At 38.9% G+C, this 21,704-nt stretch overlaps 1 protein-coding gene across 9 annotated transcripts in view; it reads left to right on the plus strand.

Annotated features, from left to right (window-relative positions):
• The window catches only part of Nrxn3 (neurexin 3), a 1,433,525-nt gene that overhangs the window by 1,250,971 nt on the left and 160,850 nt on the right, over positions 1-21,704 (plus strand). For all 9 annotated transcript variants that reach the window (XM_048362219.1, XM_048362221.1, XM_048362224.1 and 6 more), the window contains one exon: positions 13,439-13,610. In XM_048362219.1, the coding sequence (XP_048218176.1) occupies positions 13,439-13,610 (172 nt within the window). The remainder of the gene's footprint in view (positions 1-13,438; positions 13,611-21,704) is intronic.

Genomic DNA, 21,704 nt, shown 5'->3' on the forward strand with positions numbered 1-21,704 from the left:
TCAAACTTATTTCTGTGAATTCTTTGGGCAGGCCCGGTAGCAATGAGCAGAGACATCATGGCTCATCATCCATTACCCTTTGAAAACTGAACATAAGTGTACTGTGCTGTCTATGAAGGAAGCATATCTATAAATACTGTGAGCTTTTGAAGACATTTGCCTCTAGACCAGTAGAATACCTTAAAGTCATTATAGAGTAGCAAACACTGCATGTGTATGTATTCTTACAGATGAAACTTGGTGAATAGGTTTAGTTCTACTCAATCAAATTCATTGTCCGCATTTTTATTCATTTCTTGCCTTTGCTTTAAGTGTTCCCTTTCTTCCCTCCATCATCATTGTCTCTGTGATCAGGCACGGATATTACTAATAGCAACAGGAAGAAAATCTCTAACTTCTGAAACCTGGGTGCTCTAGCATCATTGAGCTTTTGTCCTCCAGATGGCCCTCTGAGCCCCAGGCCAGGGAAGTCAGTGCATCACAAACTCTTGCCCTTCTGAATAGCTGAAGGTCTTCTGAAAGAGTGATGCCTACAGCAGAAAGCAAGAGAGTCTATAGGCACACTTGGGAAATAAAGGATTGTGTTTATATTTGTTTTGGATCTATAGTTTCTAAATCTCATAAATGTAATTGTACTATCACTGAAGGAATATTTACCAAAGGGTATGGGGAGGGTCCTGTGGGAAAGAGAGAAAGTAATCTCTCAGACTTAGCTTCTAAACCTCAAAAATTCTTTTTCCACACTGGTATATTCTGAGCCCAGAGAGTCTATCTTAACATTCAAATGTTTCTGTCTTGGCAAAATTAGTGATGCTTTTTAAAAAACAGACTAGCTGGCTGTTTGTGTAAGAATCTTTTATACAAAATATTTTATACTTTCCCCTTTAATCAATTAACTTTTTTTTTCTTTTCTTTTCTTTTGCCAGTCCTGGGCCTTGGACTCAGGGCCTGAGCACTGTCCCTGGCTTCTTTTTGCTCAAGGCTAGCACTCTGCCACTTGAGCCACAGCACCACTTGGCCGTTTTCTATATATGTGGTGCTGGGGAATAGAACACAGGGCTTCATGTGTACGAGGCAAGCACTCTTGCCACTAGGCCATATTCCCAGCCCCTAACTTTTATTTTCATACCTATGGATTTTGCAATCTAAACATCTCCTATTACTCCTTTTCTCAACTACATCCACCTAAATACATCCTATTGTTTCAGCAAACAATAGTCTACTGAAATAGAATACGATAGAATGGGAGAATTAATAGTACAGTTATTTCACATAGTTATGAAAATTGAGAAACCCATTTTGCTTTCTGATAAAGGGGCATTTCCTGATGGGTGAATATTTGCCTTCTTATTGTACCCGTACTACATTATGGAGAGAAGGGCCATTTCTCTAGGATTTCTTCTTATCACTAGTCTATTCAATTAGGGTTCTACCCGCTTGATTTAATTTCCTCTCAATGCCTTCAACTCCAAACATAACCATATACTTATTAACATATAAATTTCACTTAAGAACTAATAAAAAAATGCAATACCACTTTTTTAATCATTCATTTTTCTACCACTGACCTGGCCTCTCTCAAGGAAGGTATAATTTTCTGTCCTGCAAGGGACATAATGAATGACTTGAGAAATTTATCAAGGATTGACTCAATATTTATTTGGTAATATAAAATGAGAATGTTCTTTACGTTTATTCTTAACATTGAAACCCATGTCTCAATACCCTTTGTGCTCATCTGTTTTGTAGTGATTTTCCTTGGTGATCTGTATTCTTTAAATGGCTGCCATAAACATCTTTTCTTAAATCTTCATGATCACCCAATAAGGTCAGTGATATATCCTTGTCTTGAAGATAAGTAAACCATGCCTAAGATATTTATGACTTGCCCTAGGCTCTGTTCTCCATAAACATTTGCAACCTCTATCAAGTCTTCTGGTTCCAGTCTATTGCCTTTTCTACTAACCCAAGTACATTGTGAACCCGGGAGGGCTGAGCAACGCGTGATGTATTTATCTCACTTCTATTGAGCTTACCAAAACAGCCTATCCAGAGGATATAATCAATAGATTTGACTCTCACTCATGCAACACTGAGTTAGGGAAATTAAAATACTTCTGAGTGGATAAAACAAAGCGTATGTGAAAAGGCCTCTATTTGGCAAGTCGACTACTACAAATTAAAATGATGGTGATGTAGTGCAGTCTACTTATGTTGTTTTGTTGTTGTTGTTTTGCTGGTCTTGGGGCTTGAACTCAGAGTCTGGGTGGGGACCCTAGGCTTCTTTGAATGAAGGCTAGTGCTCTACCACTTGAGCCATGGCACCACTTATGGCTTTTTGGAGTAATTTATTGGAGATAAGAATCTCATGGGGACTTTTCTGCCTTGGCTGGCTTTGAACTGTGATCCTCAGATCTCAGCCTCCTGAGTAGTTAGGATTACAGGCATGAGTCATTGGGGCCCAGAACTTACAGTGCTTTAAGAAGACTTTCATGAAGAAATGGCTTCCCAAAGGGCAGAGCTTGAGCCTTAGACTGACCAAGAATCACTGCACTCACGGGTAAATGAAGTGAGCAATGAAAGTGAGCTTTCTGAGTGCTGGGCTTCTTTGGTATTTTAAAAGTTAATGTTATGTTTAATGGTGATAAAATGATTAAATTAATTGATATCCATCTCTAGGACTTCAATTTGTATCTAGTACAAAATAAATAAGCAGAGTGGATTGAGGATCTCCCCCCAGGACCACAGAATTTCTCCTCAAGAAGCATCTGCCTGCTGGCAATTATCCTGAGGATGATTCAGTAGACTATGGAAGATAAAGTAACAGCTGTAGTCCCGTGAGAGGTGGACATGGTTCATCTTTATGAAAGCACATCCCCAGAACAAAACTAGAGCAAGTTAAGCCCCTGGTAGCCCATGCCTGTAATCCTAGCTACTCAGGAGGCTGAGAACTGAGGCTGGATATGTAAAGCCAGCCTGAGCAGGAAAGTCCATGAAGCCCTTATCTCCAATGACCTTCCCAAAAGTTGGAGCTTAGGCTCAAGTGGTAGAGTGCAACCCTTGAGCAAAAAAGCTCAGGAACACTGCCCAGGCCTGGAGTTCAATCCCAGGTCCAGCATAAAACAAACAAATGAAACAACACCAAAAAAGGGAACCATGGTTGGAAATGTTTTACTCTGTGCTATAGTATTACATTCAGAGGAATGCAAAGTTACTTTCACAATTTCAGGTGTCAGGTGAGTGTTTATAGAAGAAAGTCTTGCAAAAGTGCATTTATTTTCCCTCACAATTATCATGGTAAAAATGGTGGAAATAATGGTTCTATTAAAAACAACATGGAAATGAACTGGCACAAGTGATTTCATTGTTCAGTAGATACTGGAATGACCATGGCTAACTGAAATAGTGGTTAAGCAAAGATGGCTCTTGAGGACCATACATATAGAATTGTATCATCTGTTGATACATATGTACACGGGCTAAGGAAACATAGATTCCCTTCAGAGAAAAAATTCATTTCCAGATAGAAAAGGGTACCCCATTCTGTTTTCAAATAGACCAAATCTAAAAAATAACCTGTCCTGTCTTTGGGTTATTCCTAAATTAATGATCCCTAATCACCAATCTTCTTCCCTAGAATTTGTGAGTTCTATTTAGATCACCCTACAAATAGCTTCACTCTGAAGTCCCCAGTTCATTCTGAGTTATATCTGTAATAAAGTTACATGTCTCAATTGCTTGCTATAGGAGGTTAGGATTCCATTGACTATCCTAGGACAATCAAGGTCTAGATTTGAACTGGACTATAAGTTCTTTTTGGTGGACAGAGAAGAAAACAAGTTGTCTTGAATCTTTATCTCTTTACCTCAAAGTAAAGAAAAAAGGTCAGAGAAACTAGCTTTCAGATATGATAGGTCTTCTTTAAGTAGTCATATACACACAAAAGCAACTTGCATAGGCATACATTCTAGCAATATGTTTAGCCTTATGAATTATGCTATTTAACATCTCAACGAAAAAAATTGGCATGTACTCATAAAATAGTAAACAATAACAAAACAAAAATCTATGCCCTTTAACTGCTGTAACAAAATACTTCTCAGTTGGTGGCTCTTGCCTATAATCTGATCTACTCAGGAGGCGGAGATCTGAGGATTGTGGTTTGAAGCCAGCCCAGGCAGGAAGGTCTGTGAGATGCTATCTCCAGGTAACCCCCAGAAAACGAGAAGTGTCACTGTGGCTGAAAGCAGTAGAGCACTAGCCTTGAGTAGAAAATGCCCAGGTACAGTGCCCAGGCCCTGAGTTCAAACCCCAAGACTGACAAAAAGAAATCCTTCTCATAGTACATATGAATGCAGTATAGACTCCCTGAATAATTATGGATCTAGTGCCATGGCCAACTCCAGCTCCCCAAGGGCTCACAACACATGTCATAACAGGGGATAAGATCTATTCTGCTATCCCAGAGACATTTTTCTATTTGGCTAAAACTCAGAATTTTGTAAGGAAACTGCCATTCGAGTCAATTAACATCAGCAGATGTGTTTTCTGATGATTCTATCAGAAGAACACATTTCTGTGAAGTCATTCTTCATGCTGAAATGGCAGACTTTCCCCCACCAAAGTCTGAGCCAGCTCCCTGTGACATGTTCTCTCCTGTTTGGTGTGAGTCACTTTTACTAATCTCATCATGGTAGCGGGGAAAGCGGTTTCCCTTTCATGCTTCTGCTTGATGTCCAGACCACTTTCACGTGCAGAGGCTTTGATGCTGTTGTGGAGTTCAGCTGGCCTGCCTTCTGATGTTCTGGAGCTGTTTAAATCACACTTTCTCACCTCTATTGCTTTTGTGCCAGTGGTTGGAGGCCCAGTGAGAATCAACCTTTTGAATTAGAAATGCTGATCTGATCCAAGAGAGAACATTACAGTGGTGAGAGTTGACAAAGCAGAGACTATAAAATATCACCTGGATGAAATACGCAGCTACCATACTATCTCCAGGACACACAAACACACATCTGAGTCCCTGTGTGCAGACAGGCACAACTGATATATGAGAGTCTCCTGGCCATTTTGTTTACAATAACTAGGAAAGGAAAAATGAACTCCTATTTCAGTGTGTTCATCTGGAGATGATGACACAGAAGATTCCCCTTGCAGGTAAACTGAGAGAGCTCAGTTAATCATCATTTATCATGCAGGTGGCTCAAATGTCTTCCAAATGCACCAGGGACTCTAGAGACTGAGATATTCAATGAGTTGTAATGCTATTCTCTTCTCCCACTTCATCGAATACAATAAATGGAAATCCTAAATTCAGAGTGATGTGTGCTATCTTTCAGTGTCTTAAGCTTTCAACATGTACATGATTGACCTCCACAGAATTAGAAAGCTTTTCAGTAAGAAACGTCCTATCATTACAATTTTAATAACTTACAGCTTTGTCTCACTCCATCTCCTCCATTACTAGATTATTACTAACTACTATCATCTTTTGCCAAAAGACTCTAATTTATTTCTCTGTATCTGTAGATGACCGCCTTCAGTGTTACATTGACTTTAGTATCTAGACCACCCTCAGTGGGATCTAAGATAGATTTTTTCACACTTAATTGGATAGATTTTTGTAAATCTTGTCTTCTTTTATTATTAATGTGCTCTATTTGCCAGATCATAGTTGAGAAGCAGAATCACTCTGCTCTGGTTGCTAATGTGGTAGAGCTCAGTGAGATAGATCACGAACCTCCCCTGCACATATGCATGCCAAGGCACACAAAGTGGATTTACTACCTACAGATAGCCAGTTAGTGGTCATAGTAGTCCCAAATTCATTGTGCCCAATCCTCTAGGGCTTAGGGAAGCTGTCTGGGCTGGTTACAATCCAGCTCTGTAAAGGTGTGGGGCCCTCAAAAGCAGCCCAACCTGGGTTTTGCACACCAGAGGCAATATGACCAGGACACAATGGGCTGCAGTGTTGTAAAACATCCTATTCTGAGAGGGACTGGGAGAAAGCCTTGATTATTCCAGCCAGCCCCTACTTATCTCAGAATTTCCAAGCATATGCTTCAGTAGGAAATACAATTATACAAATATTCATGAGAAATGCAATTGAGAAAAGGGGGGAACTGAGGCACTCCAAAACCATATACAGTAGTCCAATGAATAGGTATGATGCAGCTTTTCCATTTGACCTTCCCACTGTTTGAGTTATTCTGAGCTCTGGAACGTAAACTATTGGTCATAAGTTAAAAATAAGAAAAAAAAACCCACATAGATAGCAGCTGGGCGCCAGTGGCTCACATCTGTAATCTTAGCTACTTAGGAGGTTGAAAGCTAAGATTCACAGTTTGAAGCCAGCTTGCGCAGGAAAGTCCATAAGATTCTTATCTCCATTTAACCACCAAAAAGCCAGAAGTGGAGCTGTGGCTCAAATGTTAGAGCATTACCCTTGAACAATAAAGTTAAGGAGCAGCTCCCAGGCCTTGATTTTAAGCCCCAGGATTCCCCTTCCCCCTCACAAAATAAATAGCTTTAAATTGTTCAAGATTCAACAACAGGGATCAGAAAAACTTCCTTCTATAAAAAAAAGCCAGAGATCAAATTTATGATAGGCTACATGCTCTCTGTTGTTGCTGTTCATCTCTATTGTTGCAGTACAAAAACAGACTAAGGAAATGCATAAATGAATGAGTATAGTTCCGGCCCAATAAAACTTTATTTATAAAACTGGAAATATTCCAGTTTGCCTCACAGTTGGCTGATTTCTGTTCCAAGTCAGTTTGCCTACACAAAATTTGCATAACTCTATCAAACATCCCTAAACCTTAACACAATCAACATTGTGTTTTCTCAGGGCCCCCTGTGATGAATCTATCCGTTATGAAATATGTATATTAAGTTTATTTTTCATCTAGGGAATAGTGTGCAGTTTAGACTGAGAATTCATCTTTGGAAATATAGCTAAGAATGTTGTACTTATGAATTCAAGAGTAAGTGGTTCGTGTTTCTTATTCTTAGAGGCCTGTTCACCCCAAGGCTTTAATGTAAACACACCCTGTCACTTGGAAGTTGTGTAAGTGGTTGAGTACCTTAGAGAATCACTAAAGGGTTCTTTACAACCAGAGAAGAGGTCTTGGGGTTACTGTCTGTTTGCTGTCTCTGTTTTATAGGGCAACTACTAGTTGGCCTGGAATATTTACTTTTAAGAGAAGAAGTTTTCCCTGTGTAACCATTCAGTGCTGATCATGCATCTTCGTGGAAAATGACTTAAATTACCAGTTTGAAATAAAAGATCAAAAGACAGTAGGAAATGGATATATTGCTTAACATTTTTGTGCCAGGGGAGACATACTGGGAGATGTTGTTAGTTAACAGCAGCATGAGTTAGTGGGGAAAGGAATAACCAAGATCAAATAGACCTGCCATTAGACCTGCCATTTTCTGGTGATGTGAGCATGCGTTGCAAAGTTATGGCAACAAAATGGACATTTGAACAGTGCCCAGGGTAAAAGCAGAGTCAGAGAGGTTATCAACATGTGCTTATCACTCACCTGATATACTGAGGCTGTATCACAATTTTCAGCCAGATGTTACAAGAATTCACACATGTGCACAAGTAGATACACACCTGATAATGTACATGTGCATGTCATAGCCATGAGTACAGCCCACACCAAAAGCGTTTTGTGGAGAATACATTAGACTTCATGTGTTAGTGTAAGAGCAGCTTCTGTCATGTGATACTTGCTCTGTGGATACTTCTTGAATGAGGTTTGTTATTCTTTATTACAGTTTCACAATAGTGCACTATTGGCTTCATGAGCTGGGTAATTCTTTGTTAGAAATTTGGGAGCATTCCTGGCCTTGAATTTTCTAGAAGCCAGTAGTATTAAAGTCCATTTGTGATCATCAACATTATTTCTATGTTTTTTTTTTCCAAATGGGTAGAAAACTACCCCCCAACTCCTTTCCCATGCCACACACAGTGGAAATCAAAGCACTGTGGAATCAAGACCTGAATGGAAAGGGGATTCCCCCAACCCAGGGTCCCCAGTCTGGAGGACATGGCACAAGACTTGAGTATTTGTATTTCTAACAAGGCCCCTTGTGATATTGATGCTTCTCCTTCAAGGACCTCTCTTTGCAAGCATGTAGGTAAGATGTGTGAGGTTGTAGAAGAATCAAATGTGTTTCCTACTTTTAAATGAAGAATGTATTTCTTAAGGTATTATGAATGTGAGCACAGGGATTATGATCTTCTATAGCACTATTGACTAGTCCCTTAAAAAGGTGGTATATGTCTTTTGGGAAAAGCAAGGCATTCTGGGATATATTAGGATATATTGGTCTATACTGGACTTCAGTGAGTGCTGCCTTGCCAGCTGTCAGCTTAAACCTGTGTGTGTGTTTATGTGTGTATGTGTGTGTGTGTGTATGCTTGTGTTTGTGTGTGTATGTAAATTTTATCTAACCTAACTTGGATCTTTAAAATTTAGACATCACAACAGGAGCCCAGTTAAGTGTTTATTAAATCAATGGCATGAATTTGTTTCTAACGTGATTGCAAATCATCATGGCAGAGAAGGCATGGTGGAATGAAAGCAGTTTGTATCCAGGAAGCCAGGAGGCAGAGGAAGTAAATGTGAAGAAGCCAAGGATAAAATGTCCCAATGATCTGCCCCAGGGACCACCTATCTTCAGCTAGACCCAACCTCCTGAAATTAGAACCACCAGCTGGGACCAAGCATTCAACATAGCAAAGCTGTTTGTGGGTTTGTATATGAAGTTCACCCATAGGTTCATATACAAATCATAAAGTGACCCAGAAATTTTCTTTTTGCTCAGAGCCCCTGATGATGAGAAGTAGGAAAATGTGGCAAACAGCACCATTAATTACTTGATGTAGTCTAAAATGGAGCTCAAAGGTCTTGGGATAGAGGAGTCCAGGGGAAGTATCATGGATATGCTGCTTTCATTGTATGTTCTAGCATTTAACTAATGGCTTCTGTGGGAGCCAGAATCGACAACATAGCGATCTGCTTCCAGTGAGCATCTCCCTGGCATACGTTTCAGAATCTCAGTTTTGTTTCTGTCAGTTGCAATTTTCTGAACTAGCGGATGGTGCATTCTGCCTTCCCTAGGGGCACTCTGGGATAAATGAAGAGATATCCCTCAGGGGAATCTTTATTCCTGGGAATCTTTCTTGCGTTTCTATGCATTTCTGCTTCTACAGTCTGACTTGGGTGTTTGTAGCATCTCTTGGGTCACTGTAAGCAATGGTAATTATAATGTGGCTGATTGTGTAGATCCAAAAGCTGCATCCCTAGACTAAAAGAACCAGGTGGGCTCATAAATAGCCACTACTGAAGAAGGACTTACTAGGTACTGAAGGATAGCTGTTCCTAGATCGTTTGTTATATCAATTTTTCTCTGAATGCACTTGAGGATTGTTGATTATTTCTTCTGATTTACCACGTGTGTGTGTGTGTGTATGTGTGTGTGTGTGTGTATGTCTGTGTGTGCATTTAAGTCCTAGAGTTTGAACTCAGGGCCTGAGTACTGTCCTAGAGCTCTTATGCTCAAAGCTAGTGCTCTATCACTTGAGCCACAGTTCCACTTCCAGTTTTGTTTTGTTTTGGTAGTTTATCAGAGATAAGAGTGTCCTACACTTTCATGCCTGGGTTTGAACTGTGATCCTCAGATCTCAGCTGCTTGAGTAGCTAGGATTATAGGCATGAGCCACTGGCACTGGCCTTGTCTTTGTTTTTAGTATCATGGAAGAATATGGATTGTGATGATTGTCTAGTAGCAATATTCATGGTAGTGGATATGGAGTGTTTAAAATTTATAAATATGTTCTATCTGCAACTAGTCTTTGCTTGTCTTAAAGAAGTTTATAAAAGGCACTAAGGAAAGTGTAATGATAGCAATTACCAAACTAAAACAGGATATTACCCTGTGAAACTGTGATGTGTTCTGTTTGCTAACATCTCAATACTTATTCTCATGATATATTTCAATGACATTGTCTTCCAAACCAACCCGGCCTTCAGTCACACTACTACTTTCAATTTCCCTAATGAGAGAAAAGAAGGATGGCATTTATTGAGTTTCAGAACTATATAGGGCTATGAGGCAAATGCCTCATCATATGCTTCAAAGGTAGCAATTTGAGTCTTCTTCACTTTATGCAGCCTTTTATAGGAGAAAAAGTAGAAATTAAAGAGCCTGCCTAAGGTTATATGATTTTAGGAGGCAGCATGATATATCTATTGTGTTCAACTACAACTCAAATGTATTCTATTGAACCAACTAATTTTTCCAATAAACAGAGATTGTTATTTATGATTGAACAATTGGCTGGTCTGCTCTGATTTCATCCATCTCTCCTATTCTTGTAATGTGTTGTTTCTCATAAAATTCTGCCACATTCATCAAACCAGTCATTTTATTTCATCCTTATAGCCTTTTGAACTATGTGAAGTTGATACCTTGTGTTATTAAGGAGTGGATTCAGAGTAGTTAAATAAGTTGCCCATGGTCAATAGAGGTTGGATCCACAGATAATGCTTTTTATTCTTCATATCTCCTTTTCTGTAGACACATGAGCCAGCTGGGTTTATTTTCATGGCAGCTGAACATGATAGATTCAAGCCTCGGCAACTCTATGGGTATTTGCCACAAGGTTTCCATGACTTATAATGAACTGAAACAAAGCAGTTAGCCACAGATTATAATGCCGCTGTGGTCCCATGACAAATGACAAGGAGGTTATAGTAATGAAATCTTATTACTGTGAATACAGAGACCATAACTGAGGTCCCAGCCCAGCCACATTTACCACCATAGGAAGTGAAGCGAAACATGTGGGTAAGGGGCTCCACTGAGTGTAGCAGTCGGCTAACGGGATTAAGAAGATCTCTCTGAAACTGTGATTATCCTGGCAAATGTGTGGTGCCTAAGATAAGGACCAAATATTTATTCTGGCAGAGATTAAATCTTTTCTTTTCCTGAATCTATTATGGATCTTGCAGAAAATCTGCTCAAGAATATATCTTGCTGATCAGCCAACTTACCGAGCCAGAACTCTACTTGGCCACTGCTGTGACTGAAAGCTGCAGAACTGGAGTTTAAAGTCTCCTTTCTCCCCCTAAAACTGCTCTCCTTCCATGATTAATTAGTGACTCAGAGGTGAATTGAATCACCAGCAGTCCTTTCCATGCATCCAGGATTTATGGAGTGGTTTCTTATTGAAGAACAGTGGTGCAATAACCAGCCCACATTTGTGGGATAGGCAGAGGAATAATGGTGTCTGCAGTCGTGGTTCTGTAACTCCTCCAGGCCTTTCATTTTACAAAGGGAATTATGACTCAGGCTATTATAGCCTTGTGGGTAAAAACAGCCACTGTTTCCCCCCTCCCCACCCTTCCACACCTTTATAACGGAATGTTAATTCTCTGAGAAGAAGTCATGTTGTCATTTCTGAATTCTGCGAGAATGAAGGAGAAGGTTTATAAGATGGGTCATAGTGTTATTAATTACAGATATGAAAAGTACAAATTAGCACTGATAATCAGCTCCATTTATCCATACATCTTATTTTCATGCTGGGTGCTTGGTTTAATATGAAGAGTTAGAGAAAAAACAAAACAAAATTGTACCTAGTGGTCCCAATAAACAGAGATTTAATAAACCATGAATGTGTTAGTTACCATGTGGGGATGAATTTGGATCCCATTTTTCCAGAGAAGAAAAATTGCAAATGGAGATATCAATGGATTGTCTACCCTCTCAGGGCATGAAGGAAATAAATATAGCATCCTTGAAGGCTGACACTATTTGCTGATCAGTCTGTAATCCTCCTTTCTAACATCAGGACTCATAGCTACTGGTCCATTTTTAATTGAGTGCAAGATATATTTGCCTCCTCAAGGACAAATGGCAAGATGAAGAGATCATATGCTTTGGGAAACTAAGTAAAATAATTTATACACTATATAGAAGCCAGTGCCCATCCCACAAGATATTTAGTTTGCAGAGTATATTAGGTACTTAAGAAACATTGTTCCTATCCATTGAATGAATGAATGAATGAGTCACTAAGTCTGAGACAATGGAATCTTACCTTACAGGATTACTGATTTTACTTTTTAAAAAGCCGCATTCTTCTTCTGTTTCCCATATTCCTTCTCTGTGTTCATCTACTTCTCCTCCTATTTCTTGCATAAGCAATGTTGCCAGAATTACAACTGAACATTTTATTTATTTATTTTAATTACCTTTAGTGATATAAGGGGTTTCGATTTACATATCATAGATTGAGTACAATGCTTCTTGACCACTCTCACCCTTTTCATCCAACAACTGATTTTTTTTTAAATGAGATACCCAACCTACTGCCAATAAGTCAGACAACTATAGAAATTCAGGAAACTATCTCCCTTTTGTCTTGATCCATTCCTAGCAATATTCTGGAAAGCTGTGCTGTCATTCAAAGATGTTGAGAGCTGATTATATCTGATCAGGAAGGTCACTTTCAGTTGGTTTCATTGTGAGTACTACTTCCAACTTTTAGTCATAAGAAATTATTAGAGGAAAGTGTAACAGTTTGAATGGATTATTATTTATGGTTCAATGTTTCCAGGTATTTCTTAAGAGGTGGATGATCTCATCACAACCTCCATCTTCATCCTTTTCATTTCTATAATGTTACTCTTCTCAAATTCATTGTGATCTTCCTCCCTCAAAGCCTCTCGCAGTACAGATGTTCCTTTCTGCTGTGAAACATGAGCTACCAGTTGAATATCGCATCTCTCTTTGGATTAACCTGTGGGGTAGGGCTGCATGTATTGGAAGGATGGCAGGCATCTCATTCTGAAAAGCAGCTCACTTTGCTTGCCCTTTGCTGAAAATAAATTTCACTTAGATATACAGAACATCTTGTCAAGACTTGGTCTGTAATATCTGTTTCTGTGCCATTGACTTCTAACCATTGCAAAGCCTTCTTCCTTTATCTGAAATGTGAAGGCAGGCTCATAGCCCCTTCTTCAATCCTAAAACTGAATTATGAAATGATTTAGGGACCACTGTCTTATTAGCTTCTCTTAGGAGACAGGCCTGATTCTCCTCACTGAAATGAACTTTGCAGTGGCACTGCCTCATTGTTAAATAGCTCTGTTTTCCAGCCTGTATATCCATGGAGGGCAATTGAATGATGTAACCTGCGCAGTGTAGCCTGTGAGAGCAATTTGGGTGGCTTTATACCATTGGTTTTTATGTTCAGGATGAAAGCCTATGGAGAAATATAGGATACTATTATTAACTTCATACAGACAGCTCCCTCTGGGCACCTACAGGTTTATTGCTAGTTGGAGGATTGACCTGAAAGGGAGAAAACCTTGTGGTCAGTGATAACTATGTCTTTTGTGTTTCTTTATTACAGGAACAGGGGAAAATTGGAGTTGTCTTCAATATTGGCACCGTGGATATCTCCATCAAAGAGGAGAGAACCCCTGTTAATGACGGCAAATACCATGTGGTGCGTTTCACCAGGAATGGTGGCAATGCCACGCTTCAGGTGGACAACTGGCCAGTGAATGAACATTATCCTACAGGTACATGTTGTATTCTCAATGACCACGATGTCCTTCACTCTCCCACTCTTCCTTATAGCAACTTCTCTCAGGACTGTCATCAATTCAAGCAACACTTGAGTGAAGTATACCTTTGTGCTTTCTTTTTTTTCCTGACAAGATGAGTGTTCATTTTTGCTTAAGACTTGATCAGTGTAGGGAGCTCCTGGAGACTCACTAACAATGCACTACTCATTTTTTTTAAACCGACATTTCACCAATACTGCCTGACTGGTTCATATCAAAGCCAATCAGTGTAGGTTTTTCAAAGCACTGCAAATGACACCCGCTGATGGACAATGTACATCTTTATTGCAAGTGATTGGTGAGACCTACAGGGTAAATATGTGGAGATCTTGCCTGAGTGGTACCATTTAGTCAGCTGTGCTGAAAGGTACAGATGACAAGGGGTAGCAGAGAGGCTATACAAAGGGGTTTACCACGTGAAAATTCAAGAGTCTTAGGGGGTACTATGAGGAAGAGCCCAATGGTGGAATTTCATCCTATTTAGTTGACTTTGCCAATTGTTTTCCTCACACTGATACTAAGCCTGCCTTGAACTTCAGATCAAGGATTCATTTTACTAGCATGCTTGCTAGTAAAACTAGAAAGAGGGTGGTGGTAGTGGTGGTGGTGAATCATCTATTTGAATTTCACAGTCATGGGACCAGGAGGCAACAAACTCCCAGAGCCAGATGGCTGAAACAAGGGCAAGAGGAGAAAAGGTTGTCTTTTTAGAAAGTAATCATTCAAATAATCCCCTGGTTTTGCCTCTCATCTCTCCATTCTTCTAGTAAAAGAGGCCTGGCCCCTGATGATAAAAGTGCCAGGAAGAGAAGGGAAAATACTGACCAAGGGACTTTTTATTTACTTTATCATCAGATGTATGAGTGGATGTAAAAACATAGCCCACGGTAGTGCATTTCTCACTAATATGGACACAATGTGTAACTCCCCATCCTGTCCTCTACATTCCCCAAACTTACTGTTTCCTTCCAAGTTTCCATAAAATAAGATGGGCGTAGTAATGAAAGTTCCCAAATTAATCACATTTCCATAATTCAAGGACCACTTACCTAATAATCACCATGCTCAAAAGAAATATTCAGGGTAAATTTGTGGCTATATTTATGGCTCAAGATTTTGAATGGCTTGAAGGCTATGAATATTTTTTATTGTCTTAAGTTACCATTAATTTTCTTTAAAAGCAAATCAACAGTATTGGTGCTCTTGAGTTCTTCTGCAATATCTAGTCTCAATGCATCTGTTTTAAGAATTGTGGTAAAATGGTCCATGATATGGAAGCAAAAATCCCTACCTATTTATGCATCTATTATTTCAATTTCCCAAAACAACCAGCACTGAGGGTTTGTTAGTATTTCTTAGATTAAGGCACAAGAATGACCATGTGATGTTATCTTTAAGCACTTAAGAGAAGCCAGAGTGTTAGCAGTTACTATGAATTCTTATTATCATCCAAAATACACTAGACACTAATAGACTTGCTTTTTGCTCAGCCTCCCCCTCCCCCCCCCACACACACTCAGGGGATATTGGTGGTGATGAGGTGAGAGAAACCGAAATAGCTTGATATCTTAAAAGCTGTTCATTTGCTTATAGGGAAAAATCAATCTCTCTCCACACATATCAGTGGCTCTAAAATTGCTGCTATAGGGTTTGTTGTATTTCTATTAGGAATTTCAAGGATTTCTAAATTGATGTTAACCACTTGCCCCAAGCCAATAGAGAAAGCATGAGTTTGCTGCCAGCACAGGGAAGATTTTGAATGGCCCGATTTCTTTTTAAAGCTACAGATGTGTAAGAAAACCACTGACCTTTGCTGTGCATCTGTCTCTTTGTATATCTAGTTCCAAATTACAGGTTGCTTCCTATATGTTTTCAAAACAAAATGAACCTTTCTTTAATGGCATTGCTTTCTCCTGAAAACTATGATTATCACTAGTAACTGTTATTTAGTAATCATAGTTTTTATTATTATAGGACAGGGTATGTAGCATAGCAGTTATAAATATGGGTCTTGGAGTCAACTGACAAGTTAAGAACTTTGTTTCATCAGTTAAGTCTTCAAAGTAAGACCTTGAAATGCCCTGACCACTGAAATACTGGATTCTTCTCCCTATATGTCATTTAAATAGCAACCATGTTAAACTGTAAAGGAAGGGTAAGAATTTCTAAAAGTGCTGATTTTTGTCTCCAGTGACAATTATTATTATTATAACATTTTCAGACTATATCATATGTTTGTGAATGCTTTCTACTTCCTGTTACTTTGCTGGTTTTCTGATGTTCATTCTTCCTCTTTTATACTGCAGTTGCAGATTTTCACTAGGTTACAGAACCTTCCTCCCTCACTGCAAGGAAGCTACTTTGTAGAGTTAAGAGAGCTATAAAGAGGACCTGTCTTGCTATTCTTCTATTGCTAATATTTAAACAGTGAAGAAATATAGAGTAGCTCCTAAAAAATATTCACTTTAGTCATCTCATTCTAAGGACACACTCTCCAGAAATTGTTCTTGCCCACTGGGTGTGAGTGGTTGAACTGAGCAGCAGGATGAAGGAAGAACTCTCAAATCTTCTCATGGGCATTTATAGGATTTTTTGTGGCACCACGGAAACATCCCACTGTGAAATATTTAGAACCCAGCTGGGCACAGAGTGTGTAGCATTGGTTCTTTGTGAATCAGTAAAGATCCCAAATGGGGATAGTTCTATAGCAATTGGATCTTACAGCACTTATTTCTAGGAGATAGAACTCAAAAGAAACTTCTGTGTTTGAACCTGAAAATAGAAAGGCTAAGGAACCAGAGAAAGAAATAAAAGAAAAATCAGCCTAGAGCCATCACCCAGGCACTGACAAATGTGCCTTGTAACGTCTCTGGTTGCTGTCTCTACACAATGGGATGGCGAGGAGAGAAGGGGAGGTAAAAGATGAGTTGAACATGAGGAATGAATTTTAGCCATGGCTTTAGGCCACCTGGAAAGCTGAGCTGACTGAGATTGTTCAGGAACTCTCTGCTGTGAGCGGGTGGCCCTTACATCACCAGGGCTCTTCGAACCATGGCATGGTGCAATAAAGAGTTTTGTGGTCAAAGTCAGCCTCTTGAGACATGGAGACTGATAAGCAGATTCAGTGTGTTGGCCTTCTATCTTCTCAGCCCAGAAAGTCTGAGGAGAAAAGGTGCTCATTGATTTTTTTTGCCATGATATTTCAGCCTACTTAGTTGGAAGTATTCTTGACAAAATTCTTCTTCATCAGGGTACCAGTCAACATTTCATCACTAGAATGGAATCCCTGAGGCAATTAATGATTAGAGAAAGAAAAAGGTTGTTTTGGCACAGGGTTCTGCCAAATAAGGATTTGGCTTGAACTGTGTTAATTGTGGATTCTGTTGATACCTGAAGTGTTAGCTTATAGAAACAAGAAGTTTGTTTTGGCTAATAGGGAAGTTCTTGTCCGGTACCTTATTTGCTTTGGGCATTTAGTGAGAACAACACATCATGTTAAGAACATGTGTTGGAACAAGTTAATCACTTCATTAACTGAAAAGCAGAGAAGAGAGTCCCACATCTCCTATGGGGGTTATACTCCCAATGACCAAAGAATTTCCTAAAGGTCACACCTGCTACATTATCATAATTCTTCTCAATAGCATTGCCCATGAATAATATACTCATGGAAGACCAGCGGCCTCCATGGTACTAACTGTTTTGTCTGAGGTCACATGACTCAAGAGGCAGAACCAAGATTCCTAACCTAATCTTCATGCTGCACTGCATCAAAACTCCTGCCCATTTTCTTCTTGATTTTATTGATAATATGCTAGTTTTCCACAAAAATACTCTCAGTGGATATACCACTGTAGGAACTGTCAACTTTGGCACTTTTGAAATTTCCAGCCAGAGAGTTCTTTGCTTGTGTTGGGGTCAGATAGTGTGCTTTTCTGTGCATTGTAGGATGTTTAACAGCATCCATAATTTTTATCCACTGAATGCCAGAGGAATGTTTCCACCAATGTCAAATATCCTTGGGCTGCAAATACGTTAACTTTAGTTAAGAACTGTTGAATCAAAGAAAACATTCCACCAAATTTCAAAACTTGACTTCCTCTCATAGTTTAGATCATATAACTGAAAATAGATTTTTCTAATATAAATCTCCTTCTACATACGTGTCACATCCTACATTATGTTGATGAATTCAAAACAAGTCTATGTACTTGAAAAGATGCTGAGAATATCTTTGGCTTTAGGTTTTCATGAATTCATGGCCAGAAGGATTTCTGTCTTTTTCTTTCCACCTTTGCCTGCAAAGATTTGAGACTTTGCCAAATTGGAAGCATGTATTAAAACAAGCCCCATCTACCTGCTCATTCATCCGTCCAGCCTTCACGTTGCTTCCAGTTCAGCAGGGAGAAAAAACATAGATAGTGAAATTCTTCACAGGGAATCAGAAGTATAAATACAATCAAAGGGAAAAACCATATTTGAAAACGTGGTTTCAAGACTAGAAAGCACAGCAACTAGAGAAAGGATCACTTAATGAATGTCTGAACATTTCTAAATACATTTAAAGCTAGTCTTATGAATACATTTCTCAAACATTCAGTTACAAAATCTATCAGTGAATCAATCAAACCAATGCATGAGTGTTTATATTACAAAATGGCCATTCATTTTAATTTGTTAGACATTAATTAGAGTTTACAAAGTAGGTGAATTTCTCTTTTCAAGGGACTGTGATTGCTTCCCTTGATCTTGGGTGAAAAAAAAATACATGTCACTATTCCTCAATTATACCTATACACATTATACATGCACGAATGCATATTATATATACATACATATAATATATACACACATATAAAATGTCAATACTCCTGGCTGCAAGTAGGATTGCCTGGGTGCATTAATAAACTCCTAATTCCTCAATACTCATGCTATTGTGTCACATTATCTCATTGAAAGTGTGTGGGGTATGGTCCATGGATCAACAACAGCAGCACCCATGGGAACCGGTACATTGAAGGCTCTAGACTTTCCTTATAAGCAGTGAGTGAGAATTTGCTTGGCAAGATTCCTAGGTACTACATGCGCTAATACAATTTGAGAAAACCTGACCTAGGTAGGCATGATGTTTGAGAAAGCTCTCAAAATGATTCTATGTACTGTTATACTTTCTTACCCTTTGTACAGAATTCCACAATTGCAGAAAGTGAGGACGTGCACATTTTGTCTTAGAGTTGTAGAAAATGAGCCGGGCACTGGTGGCTTGTGCCTGTAATCCTAGCTACTCAAGAGACTGAGATCTTGAGGATTCCAGTTTGAAGCCAGCTCAGGCAGAAATGTCTGTGATTACTAATGATTAGAAATAGCCCAAGAACTGTTAGGATTAATTTGGTTTTGAAAATGCTTGTATACAACCAAAACCTAATGGACTTGAGCCCTGGATTTTAATCACATCTTGGCCCTACATTAGATATTTCTTGATACCCTCAACTGAATATACCAGAATTTCTGATTTAACTCAATTTAGAATTTTTCTCTGTGGTTAAACTCTAAAAATCTTTTCTCAAGATATATCTCCAGTTTCTTCCAAGGCTAGAAGTCCTCACTTCTCTCAGCCCCAGAGTAATTAATGCCTTTGAGGAAATACTTCTTTCCTGATACGATCTCATTGGAACTTCTAATACCATATCTCAGAGGACAGAAAGAGCTTGATTAGACAGAAATCATTTTTATTGTTTAATAATTTTTCTTTGGGAATGGGAAGAGGTGAGAGAATACTTTATACTTTTTGTCTGTAATTTTTGTTTTGTCAGGCAAAACTCCTTTTCTCCTCTGTGAATTCCCAAGCTCAAGATAAGTAGCCTTATACCTTACAAGTTAAATACAGTTACTGCTATCAAACCTAGAGCCCTTCTCTTCCTCCCTAGAAATGTCCCTTAGAAGTTGATAAGTGTTTCAAGGCAAACTGTGAGTTTCTGGCTAATGCTAAGATTAACTACAACCACTCACTCAGAAAACAAAAGAAAAGACTACCTAGAAAAATAGGTAAAATATTTGTATGTAAAAAAAATCATTATCTAGAAGTAGCAGGCCATTTGGAATAGAAGGATAGCTCATGAGAACTAGCCCTTAAGACATTAAAGAAATACATTACTATGGGTGATTTATAAAGGAATTAAATAACACACACACACACACACACACACAGGAGCTTGTTATAATAGTGAAGATTTACATCCAATAATATAACAGTGCAAGTACAAGCATTATTTATCCACAATTTGTTTCTGAACAGGACAGTACGTTAGTCTACAGAGTTGCTGAGTAAATGAATAATTCTACTGCCAATCTCTGTAGGACTTTTCAGGATATTCACCTTTGTCTGTATCCTGATTTAGGGTTTGAACTCAGGGCCTGGGTGCTGTCTCCCTGAGTTTCTCTGATCAAGGCTAGCACTCTACCACTTTAAGCTACAGCTTCACTTCTGTTTTTTTGTGATTATTTGGAGATAAGAGTCTCAGGGACTTTCCTGCCTGGGTTGGCTACAAACTGTCATCCTGAGATCCCCGCCTCCTGAGTAGCTAGGAGTACAGGCATGAGCCAACCACATCAGGCTCATTCTCCTCATTTTAAACAAACTTTTCTTGAGATTGGAGAAGAAAGATGGCTTTTACAAATTAAAAAGCACATACACATTTATGTAGCCATAGATTAAATATTATAAATAGTACTGACAACAGGGCCTTTCTACAATGAACAGTAAGAAATTTGTTGGATATTTTTGGCTCCTGTTTGACAATAAATATGTGGGGAAATGACCCTAACCATAACCCCTTCCTTCCTTTCCTTTCCCTTCCTTTACCCTTCTTTCCCTTCCCTTCTCTTCCTTTCCCCAGCTTCCCCTTCCCTTTCCTACCTCCCCCCTTCCTTTCCCCTCCCTTCCCTACTTTCTCCCTTCTAAGGGACTAGGGCTTGAACTCATGCCTTGAGCACACTAGGCAAACATTCTACCACTTGGGCCACATCCCCACCCCTTTTTGCTTTAGATATTTTTTCCAGTGGACAGCCTAGACTCTGATTTTTTTAGTTAGACTTCTTTTATTTTCCAGTTCTGGGGCTTAAACTCAGGCCCTGGGCACTGTCCCTGAGCCTCTTTTGCTCAAGGCTAGTGCTATACCACTTGAGCCACAGTGCCATGGCTTTTTTGTGTATGTGGTACTGAGGCATAGAACCCAAGGGCTTCATGCCTGCTAGGCAAGTGCTCTACCACTAAGCCACATTCCCAGCCCTAGTTACACTTCTCGTGTGGCTGGGATGCCATGTCTATGCTAATCTAGTCAGGTTTTAGTTTAGGATCTTAAGAACTTTATTCCTCAAATCTTGATCTTCCTGATCACCAGAAAAATTAATTTATTTTTACTATCTTTAAGTAGTTATACAAAGGAGGCTAACAAAGCAGCTTATGAATACAATATACCTTGATCGATGTCACCCTTTTCAAACAGGTAACATTTTAAGATTAGAAATATGGTATAGTCACACTTCCTTTGGTTTTAAAACTGTAGTCTTTTAAACAAGATAAAATAAAAATTGTTATAACACATGGCTTTTGTGAGATATCTGTAATAATGCAGATCCTGAATTAGAACAATCATCAACTGTTGTGTAATTAAAGCTATGTTAGTAAATTATAATTTTTCTTTTCCCTATTGTCAAATGCAAGCCCAAGTTCCAGTAGTAAAGTTAGTTTTTAATTATGCAAATCTACAACTATGATCCCAAATATCACATATGCTTTCCCAACACTATTTTTTGTTACCCAGAGTTAGCTGAATTCCATGTATCCTCAAGAGATGAGGATTTTATTTATAGGAAAAGTTTTCAAGTATTATTTTCTTCCATTTAAATTTTGTTCAAGGTTTCAGGACCCCGTCATTATTTAAACTGTAAAAACCCAATACTGAACTTCTTTGAGAAAAGAGGTAAATAAATATCCAATAATAATAATATACCTTCACATACAGTATGCCATTTATAATTTCATAAGGC

Source organism: Perognathus longimembris, chromosome 14 (genome assembly GCF_023159225.1).
Source record: "Perognathus longimembris pacificus isolate PPM17 chromosome 14, ASM2315922v1, whole genome shotgun sequence".
In the NCBI taxonomy this organism is placed as follows: Eukaryota; Metazoa; Chordata; class Mammalia; order Rodentia; family Heteromyidae; genus Perognathus; species Perognathus longimembris.